Genomic DNA, 19,921 nt, shown 5'->3' on the forward strand with positions numbered 1-19,921 from the left:
CTTAAGCAAAGGATCTTGAATTTGTATATTGTCATTTTTTCGTTAAAAAATTCTTTTTTTAATTTAACATTTTAATTTACTTTTTTTTTTTTTTTTTTTAAAGTTTTTTTTTTTTTTTTTTTTTTTTTCAACATTTTTTTAAATTTATTTTTGGGACAGAGAGAGACAGAGCATGAACGGGGGAGGGGCAGAGAGAGAGGGAGACACAGAATCGGAAACAGGCTCCAGGCTCCGAGCCATCAGCCCAGAGCCTGACGCGGGGCTCGAACTCACGGACCGCGAGATCGTGACCTGGCTGAAGTCGGACGCTTAACCGACTGCGCCACCCAGGCGCCCCCATTTTAATTTACTTTTGAGAGACAGAGAGCAGGGAGGGGAGGGACAGAGAGAGACACACACACAGAATCCAAAGCAGACTCCAGGCTCTGAGCTTTTAGCACAGAGCCCGACGTGGGGGCTTGAACCAATGAACCATGAGATCATGACCCAGCTGAAGTCTGACGCTTAACCAACTGAGCCACTCAGGCGTCCTCTTCATTTTTGAGTATAAATTATTTTGTGTTGAAGGCACCGTGCTTAAGAATTTAACAGGGTGTGGGGGCGCCTGGGTGGCGCAGTCGGTTAAGCGTCCGACTTCAGCCAGGTCACGATCTCGCGGTCCGGTCCGTGAGTTCGAGCCCCGCATCAGGCTCTGGGCTGATGGCGCGGAGCCTGGAGCCTGTTTCCGATTCTGTGTCTCCCTCTCTCTCTGCCCCTCCCCCGTTCATGCTCTGTCTCTCTCTGTCCCAAAAATAAAAATAAAAAACGTTGAAAAAAAAAATTAAAAAAAAAAAAAAAAAAGAATTTAACAGGGTGTGAAAGGCATTTCCCTTTTATTCACTCAAGAGGTTTTGTTTGCTCTTGGGGCGCCTGGGTGGCCCAGTCGGGTAAGCTTCCCACTTCCGCTCAGGTCATGATCTCACGCTCCGTGAGTTCGAGCCCCGCGTCAGGCTCTGTACTGACAGTTCGGAGCCTGGCGCCTGCTTCGGATTCTGTGTCTCCCTCTCTCTCTGCCCCTCCCCTGCTCATGCTCTGTCTCTCTCTGTCTCAAAAATAAATTTAAAAAAATTAAAAAGAAATTAAAAAAAAAAAGAGGTTTGTTTGCTCTTGGTCTACCTTTTGTAATTTTGTTACCTTCCTTGCCATCTGCCTTGTGTCTTTCTTCTTTCTGCTTTTCAAGTGTCTCCAGCTTGAATCAAGACACATAAGCTTCTAAAATTTTGCATTAAATAAGGGCAGGTACCTGAGGGATTCGTTAGTGTATTAACACAAATTTTGAGACATTTGTTTTGAGGTTTTTGGAGGCCTTTGTGTGCATACTTCCTGGTTCTCAGCTTGCTTTTCGTAGGTGAGGTGGCCTGATAGGCAGGTTTCCAGTAGATTGAGCTAGTAGGCGTAGGTAATTGTGGGATAGGTGAACCATTTTCTTTACAATGTTTGTAAAATTTTTCAGCAGTAGTAATAGTGATATAGTGTAGGGTCCCTTAAGAGTTTGAAAACATTTAATAAAAGCAGGATAGCCTTCTAATATTCCCCAGTTGCTTCTGTTTGGTTGGTACTAAGAGTATTTGCATCCTTCCTTGCAGATATTATTTTAAGTAATTATTTAATCAACTCTGATGAAGCCTAATCACCAATTAAAAATGAAGTTATAAATTTTTATTTTTTTAAAATTAATTTATTTTTGGTTAAGTAGGTTCCACACCCAGCGCGGAGCCCAGCACGGGGCTTGAACTCGCAACTCTGGGATCAAGACCTGAGCTGAAATTTAAGAGTTGGATGCTCAACTGACTGAGCCACCCAGGCACCCCTAAGTTCTGTTTCTTGATTTATCTAATTTTTCTGGGTCACTTGTTGTATTTGTATTGATCATCTCGTTTTGCTTTTTTTTTTTTTTTTTTTTTTAAAGACAGATGCCTTGTGATTATTGTTTGTTCATTTATACTTATGAAGTCCTGGAGGGTGATTTATTTTGATAGATGACATGGGTTTTCTCTGCTCTTTCGTGCTTCTGTCCTGTGTGGAGAGTGCTTGTGTAAGTAAGACAATGCCTCCTCTGCCAGCCTAAACGAAGAGGGTCTACCTACTTTGAAAGGTGACCGTATAATTTGTTCCGCTAACATTCTTGAGAGTGAAAGGGGACACTACTAATAATGATCTTGGAACATGAACTGGCATGAACTGGGTGGGCCTGGGATTGCATTGGGCAAACGTGGCTATGTTGTTACCCTGCTGCTTTGTGGGACCAGCCCCCACTATTGAAGATCTAACTCCTACAAGGTAGGTTGCTTATTATATTTTGCAGTTATATTTTGGTCTGTAAATGTTTGGGTTGGAGGAGGCTGACCTCAAGTACCTGTGTGTTACACAAACCCTTAATTAATCCCTGAGAGCAATAATGAGAACAATAATTTCCCGTTCTAGTACTTTAAACCCATGATTTTTTTTTTTTTTTCCTATTGGAAAAAGTTGCTGCTGCCTCTTCTTTAGCCTTCTGTGCAAATTTGGAGCTGTAGCTACCTTTGCCCTGATTTCTCGACCAATTTGAATCCTTTTGCCTTCGAGTCTTAAGAATTTTGTTTTGTCTTTTCACTGCTGTTCTCTGTCTTGTTCATGAGTTTTCATTAGTCTGTTTCTCTACTTTTTTTTTAAGCCTTTGTTTCAATAAGTTTTGGGGAGGGAGAGGAGGTAAACAATAGCATTCAGTCTACATTCTGATAGTAGAAATCCAATCACCATGATGTACTTAAACATAAATTCGAATTCTGAAATATTTGACTTTAAATTATAAATTCTCAACAAGTGTATGTTCCTTAGATTGTAAAGGTATTACTGATTTTTCTGTCTTACTTTATAGAATCACTGGGGTTCAGTTAGCATGTGCCATGTGACTGGCCTTCAGATATGCTGTTAACAATAGCTAGTGTCTCAAGGGTTGAGAATATCAGTCCACTTAATATTTCTTATCAACTATTGGATGAGATTTAAGATGAGAAATAGATCATCTCTTAGTCATGCTTTTAAATTTTGTTGGGTATTTTGTATTGAACGTGTTACCTATGATATTTAATTTAAATTTTAAAGTAAACATTTGCTTTTATTTTTATCAAAAATAATGTACGGTTTTAAAAGGTCAAGTACTGCTAAAAGGGTATTATGCAAAAAAGAACCATTGTCTGCTCCAACCCTGCAGTCCTGTTCTCCATGTTCTCAATATTTTCTGTTTGCCCAGATATTTAACTTCATATTTCTAATAAAAAGATTTTGTTGCTTTGCTGGTTTGTTGATTTGTACATTATAAACCGTATTTACTGATTTCCCGCCAAGGTCGTTGATTTTGGGAGCATTGATCCATTGTTTTCTGTTTGCAGTGTTGCTATTGAGAAGTCCATTGTCATTGTGCTGTTTTTTTTCTTTCTGGAGACTCTAGGATCTTCCTTTTATATTTTGTCTCCAGTTTCATGGTAAATATGCCTTTGAATGGATTTCTATATGCTTTGTTCTGGACACTCAGTGGGCATTGTTTGTGACTCCTGTGCTCACCTTCTTGGAAACTTGTAGATGTAATTTCTTTGATAATTCCCTCTCCTTTGTTTTTTGTCTTTTCTCTTGAGCTGCAGTTTGGTAGCTTTTATGCCTTCAGGATAGATTCTTTCACTTTTTTTACCCTTTATTTTCCGTTTTTGGTTTTGTTGTTGTTGTTGTTGTTTTGTGTGTGTGTGTGTGTTTGGATTTTTGTTTTGTTTTGCTTTACTTTTGGGAGATTGCTTCAACTTTCAAACTCAATTGAATTTTTAACTAATTTGGCTATCTTAAAATTTCTAAGGGCTGTTTCTTACTGTCTTTTACTTTTTCATAGCATTATTCTTGTTATGTAGATATAATATTTTTAATATCTCTGAGAATAATGGTGATTTTTTTGCTTTGAAGTTTTCTTTTAATCTCTATTGTTTGTTTTTTCTAGGTTTTTTTTTTTTTTTTTTTTTTTTTTTTGGCTCCCTTTTTTACTTTGGGAACTTTATTAAGTGCTCTGGGCTATCAAGGGTGAGGCACTAAAAATCTGATACTCTTTGGAAATGGCATGTGATGGCATAGAGACACTGGGGCTCACTGCTGAGTTACTGTTGGGGGAAATATCTTCATGCTGGTAACCAGAGTTCTTTCTAAAGAGGTCATTTGGTTTCTCCAGAGAAGCATGGTGTGTTTTAGAGAAAGGGTGAGGGGTTTTAAGCCAAGCTGCCAACTTTCTGAAGTAGGGCTAATTCACTGTGGATAGTATCACTTAATCCCTCCAAAGTACTTTGCCCTTCACTCCTATCTTACTATGCCTGGTTTCACCCAGTTTGGAGCCTCATTAGCTCCTGAAAATAAACCTCAGGTTCTTTAGAGGATCTGTAAGGTAGGACGGGGACCTGAGGATCTTTCAACCGATCTTTGTTTTTGATTCTCTCTCTTCACTTTGCATCTTGCATTTATGCTTTTTGTTTTAAGTCCTAAGTCTTTTCATGGTCATGACGATGAAAACAGGCTTGCTTCTCATCACTTTCCCATCTGTAGGTCCTTGGGGTTATAGTGTCCTCATCTGTGTTAAATGTTTTACTGTTCTTTCTTTCTTTCATACCAGTCTTCCGAAACTTGGCTGACAATTTTTAATTTCAAGGTAGAGAAAGTAGGTAGAGGTAGAAAGTAGAAAGAGGTAGAGAACGTATGGGCATATAGTCCATCTGCCATCTGTTTGTTTGACTGCAAGTTTCCTTAAATTACTTTTGGGTGAGTGGGTTTCACTATATTAAAGGACTTGTTTTGAGAGGTAAGCCTTTATAACATGAACAGCAGTATTCATTTATGGCACTACTGTTTTAGATGTTGGGATACAGAAGGTGCTTTATTAAGGACACGTGAAAGCCCTGATAATTTTGGTAAGTAGGATATAAAGGTTTATATGAAGAATTGACTCCCAAGTTACTTTGGCCGTTCCAATAGAGTTGGAACATCAAATAGATTAGGAAGAGACTTTCACCAGGGCTGTGATAAGGATTCTGTGGTGGTGCCCTTGCCATGATTGATTATCCATGGGTGCGGGAGGGAGCAGGGAAGCCAGATTTTGTTATGCTGTGTAGGAATAACATCTCATCTCTTTGGGGCATAACTTAAACCATGAAATAAGTCAAAAGGCAGCCAAAATTTTAATGTCACCAACCTCATATTCCATAGCTAATCTGAGTTATTCATAAGGAAGCTTTAAAAAAACCTTCATTTAAAGCTTCCTTATTCTTATCTTTTTTAATGTTTATTTTCAAGAGAGAGAATGGGAGCCAGGGAAGGGTGGGGAGGGGGAGACAGGGGATCCAAAGCAGGCTCCGTGCTGTCAGCAGAGAGCTCGATGTGGGGCTTGAATTCACGAACCGCGAGATCAGGACCCGAGCCGAAGTCGGATGCTCATCCGACTGAGCCACCCAGGTGCCCCCTCCTCATGCTTATTTTGTCTAGAATTCCAGTAAGTGTAATTATCCAGTTTCTAAACCAGTACTAGGCTAAAATGAGTAGAGAAGACTTATGCAAGTTGTGTGAGTGACAACTGACCTGGAAAATGTTAAATTATGTTCAGTCTCTTTTTGTCTTTAAAAGCTACAGTTTTTTAATTGATTTCAAAAAGTTATACATTCAAAATGGTTGAACCTCATTGTATCTCCAGAGCCTTTCGGGCACCAATGAGGTTTAACTGTTTTGGATCTATAACTCTATATAGATATCTATACCTATACTTATGTTTATATCTGTATTTTTCTAAATCTAACAATTCAGCTGTCTCAATTCTTTCCATGAAAACTCCCAGAGAATAGAGCCCCCAGTGAGTAAGCTTTGGTTATCATAGTTTTGACTATATGTAGAACTTTTCAGGGGCACCTGGGTGGTTCAATCAGTTAAGCATCTGAGTCTTGGCTTTGGCTCAGGTCATGATCTCACGGTTTCGTGAGTTCAAGCCCCACATTGGGCTCTGCCCCGGCAGCTGGGAGCCTGCTTGGGATTCTTTCTCTTGTGCACATGTACGCACTGTCTCTCAAGATAAATAAATAGAATTAAAAAAATACGTAGAACTTTTCAGTAATGTGAAGAGCCAAAATTTGTGTTTTTGTTGTGTTTAGATTATATTGTTTAACCTAGAGTTAATGCTTTTTAGTTTTTATTTTTCAAGACAGCTAAAATACTTAAGTCTATTTGATGTACTCTAGATTTAAGAGTTAGTGGCTGTGTTTATATACATTCTTCTTACAAAGTGTGCCATGGTATGGTAAAAGCATTTGAAGAGGGTTGTGGAGTCAGTGGATTGAGCAGAGTTTTTTTTATTAAAAAAATTGTTTTTAAGGTTTTATTTACTTTTGAGAGAGAGAGAGAGAGGGAGAGAGAGAGAGACGGAGTACGAGTGGGGGAGGGGCTGAGAGAGAGGGAGACACAGAATCCGAAACAGGCTCCAGGCTCTGAGCTGTCAGCACAGAGCCCGACGCGGGGCTCGAACTCACGAGCTGTGACATCATGACCTGAGCTGAAGTTGGAGGCTTAACCAACCGAGCCACCCAGGTGCCCCGATTTTAAAAAAAGATTTTTTTTTTTTTAACGTTTATTTATTTTTGAGACAGAGCGAGACAGAGCATGAACGGGGGAGGGTCAGAGAGAGAGGGAGACACAGAATCTGAAACAGGCTCCAGGCTCTGAGCTGTCAGCACAGACCCGACGTGGGGCTCGAACTCACGGACCGCGAGATCATGACCTGAGCCGAAGTTGGATGCTTAACTGACTGAGCCACCCAGGTGCCCTGATTTTTTTTTTTTTTTTTTAAATGAAAGGTGGATTGAGCAGATTTTTTTTTTAAATGAAAGAACAGCTGGGTCAGGAAATATGACACGTATGTCAAAAAGATAAAGGTTCTATAAAACTTTTGTTTTTGAGGTGTCTGTGTAAAATTTTAAAAATTTTTGTTTTTTAAGTTCATTTATTTTTTTTAAAAAAAATTTTTTTTTTCAACGTTTTTTATTTATTTTTGGGACAGAGAGAGACAGAGCATGAACGGGGGAGGGGCAGAGAGAGAGGGAGACACAGAATCGGAAACAGGCTCCAGGCTCCGAGCCATCAGCCCAGAGCCTGACGCGGGGCTCGAACTCACGGACCGCGAGATCGTGACCTGGCTGAAGTCGGACGCTTAACCGACTGCGCCACCCAGGCGCCCCTAAGTTCATTTATTTTGAGAGAGACAGCATGAGTGGGGGAAGAGAAGAGAGAGAGGGAGAGAGAGCAAATCTTGTTTTAATTTTTTTTTTAATTTTAAATTTTGTTTTTTTTTGTTTTTCTTACTAAAAAAAAAATTTTTTTTTAACGTTTATTTATTATTGAGAGACAGAGCGTGAACAGGGGAGGGGCAGAGAGAGAGGGAGACACAGAATCAGAAGCAGGCTCCAGGCTCTGAGCTGTCAGCACAGAGCCCAACGCAGGGCTTGAACTCACAAACTGTGAGATTGTGACCTGAGCTGAACTCGGACACTTAACCGACTGAGCCACCCAGGTGCCCCTAAATTTTGTTTTTTTAAGTTTATATATTTATTTTGAGAGAGACAGAGACAGCACGAGTGGGGGAAGGGAAGAGAGAGAGGGAGAGAGAGAGAGACTCTCAAGCAGGCTCCCAGCTGCCAGCACAGAGCCCAGTGTGGGGCTTGAACTTACAAAACCGTGAGATCATGACCTGAGCTGAAACCAAGAGTCAGATGCTTCACCGACTGGGCCACCCAGGTGCCCCTAAAATGGGTGTTTTGTTTTGTCTTTTTACATTGTGGGTCCCAGTGAAAAATCTGAGAAACAGTGATCTAAAGAATACCAGGGAAGTGGATGAGGGAATCAGAAGACCTGTGTCCTGGGGCGCCTGGGTGGCTCAGTCGGTTAAGCGTCCGACTTCAGCTCAGGTCATGATCTCACGGTCCGACTTCAGCTCAGGTCATGATCTCACGGTCCGTGAGTTCGAGCCCCGCGTCGGGCTCTGGGCTGATGGCTCGGGGCCTGGAGCCTGCTTCTGATTCTGTGTCTCCCTCTCTCTGTCTCTGCCCCTCCCCTGTTCATGCTCTGTCTCTCTCTGTCAGAAAAATAAATAAACGTTAAAAAAAAAAAATTAAAAAGAAAAAAAGTAGTTTAAAAAAAAAAAAAAAAAAAAAAAAGGGAAGACCTGTGTCCTAACCCGGAACCCAGATGCAGCCAGGGCAAGCTACATAAGCATTCTGAGCTTCTTATTTTCTCATCAGACAGGAGAAATTGGGGATGATAATATCTGCTCTGCTCACATTTCAGATTGGTTGTGGGGATCAGAAGAGACAAAGTATTTAAAAGCATTTGTTGGGGTGCCTGGTTGACTCAGTTGGTAGAGCATGTGACTCTTGATCTGAGGGTTGTGAGTTCAAGCCCCACGTTGGGCATGGAACCTACCTTAATAAAAAGGGTTTACAATTACAGAGCACTTACTTATTTAACATGCTATGCCAAGTGTTGCATTTGCCTTGAAGGGTAGATGTAGTCTCTATGCCATAAGGTAGAGAGGCATGTACTCCTGGGAGAGTGGTAGTGTCTATAGGAACGCATTTCTGGAGAGAGGGTGACATCTGAGCAGAGTCTTTTTTTTTTTTTTTTTTTTTTTTTTTTTTTTTTTTTTTTTTTTTTATTTATTTTTGGGACAGAGAGAGACAGAGCATGAACGGGGGAGGGGCAGAGAGAGAGGGAGACACAGAATCGGAAACAGGCTCCAGGCTCCGAGCCATCAGCCCAGAGCCCGACGCGGGGCTCGAACTCGCGGACCGCGAGATCGTGACCTGGCTGAAGTCGGACGCTTAACCGACTGCGCCACCCAGGTGCCCCCTGAGCAGAGTCTTGATGGGTAATGAAAAGTCGTGGCATAGGGACAAGCCAGTTAAGGCTCATTATTCCCAAGGCTTATACAAGTGATTGTGTATGTTTCTAATGTTGCATAACAAATTACTGCAATCTTAGCACCTAATAACCCAGTTGTTACTTCATAGTCTGTAGGTCAGAAGTCTGGTATGGGTGACTGGCTTCTCTACTAAGAGTCTCACAGGGTGTTAACCCGACTGGGTTCTCATCTGGAGCTTGGAGTATTCTTCCATGCTCACGTGCCTGTAGTAGAATTTAGTCATCCGTGGTTGTAGCACTGAGGTCCTTATTTCTTCCTGGCTATTGAAGGGGGCCACTCAGCCCCTAGAGGCTACCTGGAGCCCCGTGTCACTTGGCCCTCATAGGCACTTGCTTTCTTTTAGGATAGCAGGAGTGCATCTCTCTGCCTTCTGCCTCTGCCTTCTAGACTCTTCTTTGAAGGGCTTTTGTGATGAAGCTAGACCATCCAGCTAATCTTTTGATTGACTCAAAAACTACTGATTAGTAGCCTTAAACATGCCTGTAGGAGTTCCTTTTACTATGTAATGTGAGATAATCAGGGGAGTGATCTCATCATACTCACAGGGTGAGGGTCATTTGGGGTCATCTTAGAATTCTGCCTACCACAGTGACTGAAAGATTTTTCTTACTGAAATTGAGGCCTATGGTTAGTTAATAATCCATTGGTGGGCAATAAAGATATTAATTGTGACAAGTAGCTTAGAAACCTATCTAGATTTCTCATGGCTATGAGAATTAATTAGACCAAGTTTAGTTTGAAGGAATCTAAATCCATTGATATTTTGATTTTTTTTTTTTTTTTTAGTTTATTTATTTATTTTGAGAGAGAGCGAGCGAGCAGGGGAGGGGTAGAAAGAGAGGGAGAGGGAGTGAGAGAGAATCCCAAGCAGGCTCCGCAGTGTCAGTGCAGAGCCTGAAGCGGGTCTCAAACTCGTGAACTGTGAGATCGTGACCTGAGCCGAAGTCAGGAGTCAGGCACTCAACCGACTGAGCCACCCAGATATTCCTGAACCCATTTACATTTTGAAGTGAGGATATCCCATTAAAGATCCAGGACCTTCCTTCAGATAAATGCTCAAGTACAGTTAGTTTTTATGCATGTTTTATATTTTACAGTCATATGTGATGTCTGCGATCCTTACTCTTGCAACTCCAGGGGAAGACCTACCAGCCATCAGGCCAAGCCTGCCAAGCGGTACTAACTTTTCTGAAGACGGTGTGTTTTGTGACCTGTTCTTCAACTTTGTAAATTCAACATTTGATTTTGCCAGTTAATCCGGAGCTGATCCAGCTGTCAGTTACTGATCAGGCTCACATGAAGCCAAAGCATAAAGACGTAATGACAATTGTAAACCTTTACTGTGCGGGGGTGTACTTTTCAAGTGATTGGATGGTTACCGTCTGCGGGAGCCCTTGCCAGGCATCTGGGAAGCTGCATTAATCACTCCTGTGCACAACTGCAGGAAGCTTTGTCTCCATCGTTCACCAGACGATAAACTTTAAATTTGTATGTCTGTTTCCTCACATCCCTCACTTATGACTCAGAGTTTCATATGGGTGTATTCATTGGTGGAGCTCAGGTCACCTGCCCGAGGTGAAAGGGAGCCTGGGTTAGTAAGCTTTCTGAGTTCTAATTTATGAACTTACAAGAGCTGTTTAGAAATAAAAAAAAGGTTATTAGATTTTTGTCATTATTTTGTTGACATTCCCCCCCCCCCCCCCCCCCCCGCCCCGGTCCCAATTAAAATTATCCTTTTGATTTCTGCTTTTGACATAAAATACTCTTTCCCATTCAGTGATTGCAGAAATAGACTCTCCTCTCTTCTTTTATATTGCAGTTTTTAAAAAATCATGGGTTAGATAGGTGATGGGGAGTAAGGAGTACACTTGTGATGAGCACAGGGTGTTACATGGAAGGTGCTGAATCACTATTTTGTACACCTGAAACTAATATTACACTGTATGTAACTAACTGGAATTTAAATAAAAACTGAAAAAATATCTTCAATATAGGTAAGTATGAAGGAAACATCTGATTGGTGTCTCTGCTCTCATCTGAATGGCCATTTGTCTCAATACTATTTATGGAACATCTATCTTAATTTGAATGTTACACTTATCGTAAACTAAATACGTGCATGTGTATGCGTGAACATTGTCCCTAATGACCTCTCTGTTCCAGCCTAGCCCTAACGGTGTGTGCCTATAGGATAGATCAGGGTTCCATTTGTTCATTCATTCACTCATTTATTTAACAGATACTTATTAAATGCCTTTTATTTATGGAAAGCTATGCATATGCAGACTACAAAAGGGTAAGACATCAAGACTGATTTCTGTGTTAGATGTTCTATGTTAGATGAGTTCAGATCTATTTATTATGGGTAAGGGAGGGTCTTAAGGTTTCAGCTTTATACTTTTAGGACTCTTTTGAGTTCACCTTGGAATAGACCTCAACCTTCTAGTTTAAGGTTGGACCCTTTCTCCTGAAGGTTTTTGTACTGAGAATTATAGGAGCCAGGCTGTCCTTTATAGAATTAAATGGACTGGCATCTCAGGATCTAGCTGTGGTGTGCAAGATAGACTTAAAACAAGGCCCTTGACTAGATAAGTGTTTACCTGTGGGGCGCCTGGGTGGCTCTTTTGGTTAAGCGTCCAACTCTTGATTTCGGCTCAGGTCAAGATCCCAGGGTCGCGGGATCGAGCCCTGTGTTGGACTGTGTGCTGAGCAGGGAGCCTCGTGAGGATTCTCTCCCCATCACTCTGCCCCTCCCCTGCTTATGCACATTCCCTCTCTCTCAAAGAAAGAAACATTAAAAAAAAGAAATGTTTTCCTGTGCATTACACAGTATTGAATATTAGAACTGGAAATCACTTTAAAGATTAAATTGGCAACTTTATTGCTTTTAATGAACTTTCAGTTTTGGAATAATTTTGGTTTACAGGATAATTGCCTGAATAGTACAGAGTGTTTCATATACTCCTCAATTGGTTTCGGTTTCACCTGATGTTATCATCTTATGTTAACTTCACAACCTTATTTTGTATGTGAGGACACATAGCCCTCCAAAAGTTAATATAGCTAAGATCATAGCTTTGGTTGGTGGCAGAGTCCTACTGAGGACTGAGTAGGCAGCCTAGGCCTTCTAGTTAATTATGTTTTAGGTATCGTTTTCTGTTTTTCATGTGTTTGTTTTTTTCCTTTCTTTCCTGGGGTTCTTTGGGCGGGGACTGAGAGAAGGACTACACAGTGCATAGCCCACTAGTCAATGAAGTCTTTCTAATTTGTGCAATAATCTTTTAATCTAGGCTCCCTCCAATTCTTCAACACCAACAGGAACCAGGAGCAGGGCATCTTCATTTACAGAGCAACTTGATGAAGGTACACCCAACAGAGAGGTAAGTTTGGAATTTCTTCTAAAATAAACGTCTTACAAGAAGCTTATTAATCTAAAATGTAGGCTACTACATTACTTGGACAGGTCAATTATTTAATTGCTAGGTATTATTTTTATTAGCAGCAATTACTCTTTTTTGGTAAATAGTAATTATGCTTTTGTAAAGTATGTTTTCTTTGAGAATCTTAATTTGAGAGATAATATACTCTGCCTTTAATATTTGAGATTTATAATAATTTGATAATAATTTGTTCAACATAGCAACATACAGGGAAAAGTTCTATTTTTTCAAGCTATTGATTGGAAACTATGTAGTAACAACTGATTCTATGTGACTTGCAGCCAGCAACATAGTTCAGATTAGATTTTTTCAACTTTTTGTCTTTCTGTGAACTGTGATAGAGATACAGAAGAGAGTAAAACAGAAATGCACAAGTCAATCATTTATTATGAAGTAAACCCCATGTAACCACCACTGAAGTCAAGAAAAGGCACATTGCCAGCGTTATAGCACTGTTTTCTCCCCCCCAAAAAGATTGCCCTCATCCTGATCTTTTGGTATTTGTTTCTGTCCTTTTCTTTATAGTACCACTTAAGTATGCTCTCTATTGTAAATATTATAAACATTTAGGTTGTTAACAGTTTTTGGTTATTATAAATTATGCTGCTGTGAACATTGTTGTACCTTTCTTCTGGTACACACATACCTGTGTACCAAATGACACAGCATGTCATTTGCTGTGTACCTAGGAGTAGAACACTGGGTCCAAAGGCGTATATAGTTTTGACACTCTAGAAGACAATGCCTGTTGTTTTTCAAAATAGTTGTAGAACTTTACCTTTCCACCAGGAGCTTCTGAAAGTTAGTGTTGCTCTACGTCCTTGCTAGTCTTTAAAATCTCAGCCATTCTGGTGGGTGTATAGTGTTCTCTTATTGTAGTTTTAATTGATGACTATTAACATTGAGCATTTTTCATCTGTGTATTGGCCATTCGATATCTTTTTTTGTGAAGTGCTTGTTGATGTGCTCATTTTTCTGTTGGTTTGTCTTTTGTTGATTTGTAGTTCTTTTTTATATAGTGTGGATAGGAGTTTTTTATTGGCTTTATGCCTTGCAGGTATCTTCTGCCCTGTGGCTTCCCTTTTACCCTCTTAATGGTGTCCTTTGAGGAATTGAAATTCTTAGATTTAATGTGCTCTGGTGTATTCATATTTTCTGGTTAGTGTTTTTTTTCTTACTAAAGAATTCTTTTCTTACCCTGAGGGTATTTTCCTGTTTTACTTTTAAAAAATACTTTTTTTTTTTTATTGAAGTATGTTTGACATACAATGTTGCATTAGTTTCAGGTGTTCAACATAGTGATTTGACAAGTCTGTAAGTTCTGCTGGGCTCACTCAAAGTGTGGCTGCCATCTGTCGCCGTACAATGGTATTACAATATCATTGATTATATCCTCTATGCTGTCCTTTTTATTCCTGTGACTTAATCATTCCATAACTAGAAGCTTGTATCTGTTGCTCTCCTTCACCCATTTTGCAAATATTCCCCTCCTGTTTTATTTTTCACATTTGGATCTACATTCCTTTGGGAAATGGTTTTTTTTTTTCAATATGGTGTGAGGTAGGGATCAAGCCTGGGACATCCCCCCCCCCCCCAATAATGCTATCCAGTTGTCCCACTCTTTCCACATTGCTCTACTGTGCTACCTTTTTTCAGAAATTGAGTGCCTATATTGAGTGGATTTGTTTCTGTGCTCCCTATTCTGTACCCTTGTTTGCTTTGTCTGTGATCCAATACCACACTGTCTTAATATTTTATACTAAATCTTTAATTAATGTTTTATTTTAAATCTTACCCTCCGTACAGCAGGTCTTTCCTGTCTTAGTCAATTTGGGGTGCTTTAACAACATTTCATAGACAAAGGCTTAAACCACAAACACTTGTTTCTCATGTTTCCAGAGGCTGGGCGATCTAAGATCAAGGTGCTAGCAGATTGGCTGTCTGGTGAGGGCTCTCTTTCTGGTTTGCAGATAGCTGTGTTCTCATTATGTCTTAGCGTGGGCCTTCCTTACTACATGCACCTAGGTAGAGAGGGATGGGTGGGAGTAGTGGGGAAAGACAGCTCTCCTGTCTCTTTCTCTTTTTACAAGGGCACTAATCCCATCATGAAGGCCCGTCCTCTTGACCTTATCTAGCTAATTACCTCCCAAAGGCTCTGTCTCCAAATAACATCACATTTTGAGGGCTGGGGCTTCAACGTGTGAATTTTGGGGGACACACGACAGCACTCCCACCTTGTTCTAGAATGTCTTGTTATTCTTATTCCTTTCCATATAAATTCCATATAAATTTTAGAATCAGATTTTCAAGTCTCACAAAAACAAACTCACAACAAAATAAAACACCAACAGTGACAACAACAAAACAAACCTATAGAGATTTTGATTGGGATTGTATTGATTCTATAGATTAGGTTGGAGAAAGTCTCAGTATTATAAGTCAAATGTTATAATCTTTTCAGTATTACAAGCAGTACTGTACTGAGCATGTACATAAACACTTATAATGCTCTTTTTCTGTAGGATAGAATCCTAGGAATGGGACTGCTGGGTTCTAGGATAGATGCAAATTTAAACATTTTGATGAAAGTTACATTATAACAAAAATTTTTTAACTTTTTATAGATGTCGATTTGATGAAAGTTACATTAAAACAAATTTTTTTTAGCTTTTATAGATGTTGGTTTGATGAAAGTTACATTAAAACAAAAAAAATTTTGACTTTTTATAGTAGATGTTGGTAGCAAAATAAACACTTTATAGTACAATTATTGCATTCAAAGTTAATGGCATATTATACGGTGTCCTTGGTGAATACATTTAAATGATCTCGCAAGTTGTATAAGCATATGAAGCACATGCATACTTTCTTTAGGATCTTATTTTCTTGCAGCATTGCATCCCTTTCACTTTGTGATTTCGAGTTTAATGCTGTTGAACTTAGTTTATACATGTAACCAATTTGATTGAAATCTGCAGTACCGAGTAATACTCAGTGTTGATAGCATCATGACTATACTCAGTACATTGGTTGATATTCTAGTATATTGGTTTCTATACAATACAGTTGAAACCCTGAAAATAACTTGTTTTTAGTAGTTGATTGCTACTACTGCTTTTTAAAAAGGCTTATTTTATCCAGGATGCTTAAAACATTTTAATTGAGGGACACCCGTGTGGGTCAGTTGGTTAAGCCTCCGACTTTGGCTCAGGTCATGATCTCACAGCTCCTGAGTTCGAGCCCTGCCTAAGTTCCAGCCCTGAGTGGGGCTCTGTGCCGATAGCTCATAGCCTGGAGCCTGCTTTGGATTCTGTGTCTCCCTCTCTCTCTGCCCCTCCCCTGCTCACGCTCTGTCTCTCCTTCTCAAAAATAAACATTAAAAAGATTTTTTTTGGGGTGGGGGGACTCCTGGGTGGCTCAGTTGATTAAGCATCCGACTTTGGCTCAGGTCATGATCTCGTGGTTTGTGGGTTCAAACCCCATGTCAGGCTCTGTGCTGACAAGCTAGGAGCCTGGAGCCTGCTTCAGATTCTGTGTCTCCCCTTTTCTCTGCCCCTCCCCTGCTCGTGCTCTGTCTCTGTCTCTCTCAAAAATAAACATTAACAACAATTAAAAAAAATTTTTAATTGAATATTTCTTTACAAAATAATATTTTTTCCCCAAAACAATCCTTTTTGAAAGGGATGATTTGAACATTCTTTTACAATAGGCTAAGTAAGGTAAAGGTTATCTTTTTATTTCTTCCCAAACTCCCAAATTTCAATCCTAAAGATCCTGTGTTTCAGAGGTTTAACTTCAGAAGTCGTTTCTGATTGAAAGAGTAGCATTACCGTTCATCTCTTTGCTTTTTCAACGTTTTTTATTTTTTTTATTTTTGGGACAGAGAGAGACAGAGCATGAACAGGGGAGGGGCAGAGAAAGAGGGAGACACAGAATCGGAAACAGGCTCCAGGCTCCGAGCCATCAGCCCAGAGCCTGACGCGGGGCTCGAACTCACGGACCGGACCGCGAGATCGTGACCTGGCTGAAGTCGGACACTTAACCGACTGCGCCACCCAGGCGCCCCCTCTTTGCTTTTAAAGCATTTTCTGACAATTCTAAAAGGTATTTTTGACCACAAAGTACAATGTAGACTAAACCCCAGTTCAGTTTATTTTACAGGAAGTACTTTCTCATTTCATAATTAAGTTACTTATTAAAAGGGTGTATCTGCTTTGCCCTCCCACTCCCTGGGGTTTTGGTTTCGTTAAACCTCTAAGAGGGCGGATACTCCGCGTGGGTTAGGACCCTGATTTATTGTTTTCAATGTTGTAAGGTTTCTTTTAGCAAAATGTGGAAGTTTAACTCGATGTAAATATCTGTTCACCTCTCCAGTAGATACAGTAAAGTCTTTGTGATCCAGAATGCTTGGGAAGTAGATGGTTTCATTAAGTTAATTTCTTGGTCAATTAAAGGTTTTACCTTTTTTCAGCTATTGCAGAAAATCCTAATATGTCTATTTTCTTGTGTCAGTAAATACTATATGTAAATCTAAATAAGTCGGTCTTTGGTTGCAAGCTTCCTTATAAGGATATAAAAAATCATCTATATGATTGTAGGCGTTGAAGGCAAAGGAGAGCAGACTGAATTTGCACTGACTCTGAAGTCTGTAGATTTCTGACACTCTCTCACCCTGTGTAAATGGCAGATCTGTTCAGTTGACCATATGCTTTCCCCTTGTGATCCTGGGCATAGTCTTGTTTTAACATCAGCGTAGAGCTTCCTTCCGTTTTTGTTGCTTGAGATGAATCTTCTTTGCCTCTCTAGGGCAGGGTGCTTTAGAACAGCTGAGAGTGTAAGAGCATGTGAAAGGCTAACTAGGCCACATAAAGCGACCATAGCCTCCTGCCCTCTGTTCCACTCTGATGACTTTTTTTTAAATTGAGATTAAATTCCTGTAACATAACATTTACCATTTTAAAGTGGCATATGGTACCTTAGTGATACCGTGTATTCATCGTATCTCTCTAGTTCCATGACATTTTCGTTAATCCAAAAAGAAACCCCATACTCATTACGCACTTACTCCCTGCGCTCCCTCTCCCCCAGTCCCTGGTGACCACCAATCTGCTTGCTGTCTCTGTGGATGTGCTTATTCAGGATACGTTGTATAAACGGAACCGTACAATTTGTGACCCTTTGTGTCTGGGCTGTTTTCAGTTAGCATGTTTTCAAGGTTCATCTATGTTGTAACAGGTTTCATTACTTCATTCCTTTTTTATGGCTGAATCTAATGACTTTTCTAAGAGCATGATAATCTATTTATATAGTTTGGAGTAAGACCTGGTAGAGACTAGTGAGAAGAGGATGGTTTTTGGAGTCTTCTGGATCAGCCTGGATTTATATCTTAGCTTTGCCGCTTGCTGGCTGGAGGACCTTTGGAAGTTAACTTTTCAGTGACTCAGGTTTTCTCTTTGTCAAATGGAAAGAATAGTACTTGCCTCGTGGAGCTGTGGGCATTGCCAGTAACATGGCATGTAAATCTCCTCTCGCGATGCTTTGCACATAGTAGGTGCTCGTGAAGCTGTTACTGGGGGCAGCCATGGAAGATGGGAAGGCCTGCCGTGCTTGTTCTGCTCAGGTCCCTACATGGAGGGAGGGAAACAGACAGACCATTATGTGGACTTTGGTCCTGGATGTTATCTGTCTTTTTACTTGTTGAACTTTGGAAGGAAGGATTGATACCTTCACTTACCCTGCTCATTAACTTGCTGTTTTTCAGGCACACTTCCCCATAGAGACAGCCTGGAATAGTGGAGGGATCACAGGATTTCATCCCTTACCTGCCATGTGGCTTTGGGCAAAACTGCCTTTAACTTCTGAGAGCCTTAAAATTGTGGTGAAATGCAGATCCCCTTCTTAGGGTCCTTGTGACGAGCAAATGAATTCAGAAGTATGAAAATACTCATAATTTGTGAATCACATACCGAAGATTATTATTATATGGAAACAAAAAGGCTTTTGCTGTGCCTGTCAGTTCTTGGATGGCATAGCACATAACCAATTTTTTGTTAATCGCGACATTTGCAAGTGAAAAATGATGAAGCATTGGGCTGCTTTGGATTGGAATGCTTTCCCAAACTTCAAGAAAAATGTCACTTTTTCTTGTCTTTTTTTTGGTCACTTTTTGCTTTTCTTACTTATTGTTCTTCCTTTTTTTCCCCCTAAGATTTCATTTTCAAGCAATCTCTACACCCACCACAGGGCTTGAACTTACAACCTCGAGATCAAGAGTTGCAGGCCCCACCAACTGAGTCAGCCAGCGCCCCTCTTTTTTATTCTTCTTAATTGGAGATATCTTTCAGAAATAAAATACTGCCTCTCTAGTTGTCTCTGTCCTTCTGAGTCAGTTTGCACCGTTCCGTGAAGTCATCTGTAACAGAGATTCTTGACGCTCTCAGCTTTTGGGAATTCAATTAAAAAAATTTTTTTTAATGTTTATTTATTTTTGAGACCAGGGGAGGGAGGAAGGGTGGACAGAGAGGGAGACATAGAATCAGAAGCAGGCTGCAGGCTCTGAGCTGTCAGCACAGAGCCTGCCGCGGGGCTCAAACTCACAGACCGCGAGATCATGACCTGAGCCGAAGGTTGGTCCCTTAACCCACTGAGTCAGTCAGGTGCCCCTCAGCTTTTGATAATTCTTAACCACATTTTTAGAAATTTATTCTGCTTCAGGGCTATAGGCATTGTTCTTTAGGAAATTCTGAGAAGTATCTTGAAAGTAATGGGTCAGAAATGTTCTTCTTCTTGGGGCGCCTGGGTGGCGCAGTCGGTTAAGCGTCCAACTTCAGCCAGGTCACGATCTCGCGGTCCGTGAGTTCGAGCCCCGCGTCAGGCTCTGGGCTGATGGCTCGGAGCCTGGAGCCTGTTTCCGATTCTGTGTCTCCCTCTCTCTCTGCCCCTCCCCCGTTCATGCTCTGTCTCTCTCTGTCCCAAAAATAAATAAAAAACGTTGAAAAAAAAAAATTAAAAAAAAAAAAAAAAGAAATGTTCTTCTTCTTTTTTTAAATGTTTATTTATTTTGAGAGGTGGGAGTGAGGGGCAGAGAGAGAGAGGGAGACAGAGAATTGCATGCAGGCTCCCGACTGTCAGCACAGAGCCCGATATGGGGCTCGAACACACGAATTGTGAGATCGTGACCCGAGCCGAAACCAAGAGTTGGATGCGCCCCAAGAAATGTTTCTTAAGTTTGGAATTAATTTTGCCCCTAATAGATTGACTTTCAGAGATTTTACTGTTAGACAGTAGATTAGAAGCTACTTGCCCCTAGCCTCTGTCAGTTAATGAAAGTAAAAAATATCCCTGTCAAATTGCCTTGGTATGTACTCAGTTCTCATATTTTTTTCTTTTGATCTAATGATAGGAAATGAGTTATATTAATAGGCTTCCTGCTATGAAGCCAATCTTTCATTCCGTAAATCAACTCTACTAGTGTAGT

At 40.4% G+C, this 19,921-nt stretch overlaps 1 protein-coding gene across 8 annotated transcripts in view; it reads left to right on the forward strand.

The window, feature by feature from the left end:
- Positions 1-19,921, forward strand: part of GOLGA4 (golgin A4) — a 129,483-nt gene that overhangs the window by 2,889 nt on the left and 106,673 nt on the right. For 5 of the 8 annotated variants that reach the window (XM_058729385.1, XM_058729386.1, XM_058729389.1 and 2 more), the window contains exons 2-3: positions 10,142-10,201; positions 12,295-12,384. The exons of 1 other annotated variant lie outside the window; for it this stretch is intronic. In XM_058729385.1, coding sequence (XP_058585368.1) covers positions 10,142-10,201; positions 12,295-12,384 — 150 coding nt within the window. The remainder of the gene's footprint in view (positions 1-10,141; positions 10,202-12,294; positions 12,385-19,921) is intronic. 2 more of the 8 variants (XM_058729387.1, XM_058729392.1) reach the window with 1 other exon arrangement.

Source organism: Neofelis nebulosa, chromosome 5 (genome assembly GCF_028018385.1).
Source record: "Neofelis nebulosa isolate mNeoNeb1 chromosome 5, mNeoNeb1.pri, whole genome shotgun sequence".
NCBI lineage: Eukaryota > Metazoa > Chordata > Mammalia > Carnivora > Felidae > Neofelis > Neofelis nebulosa.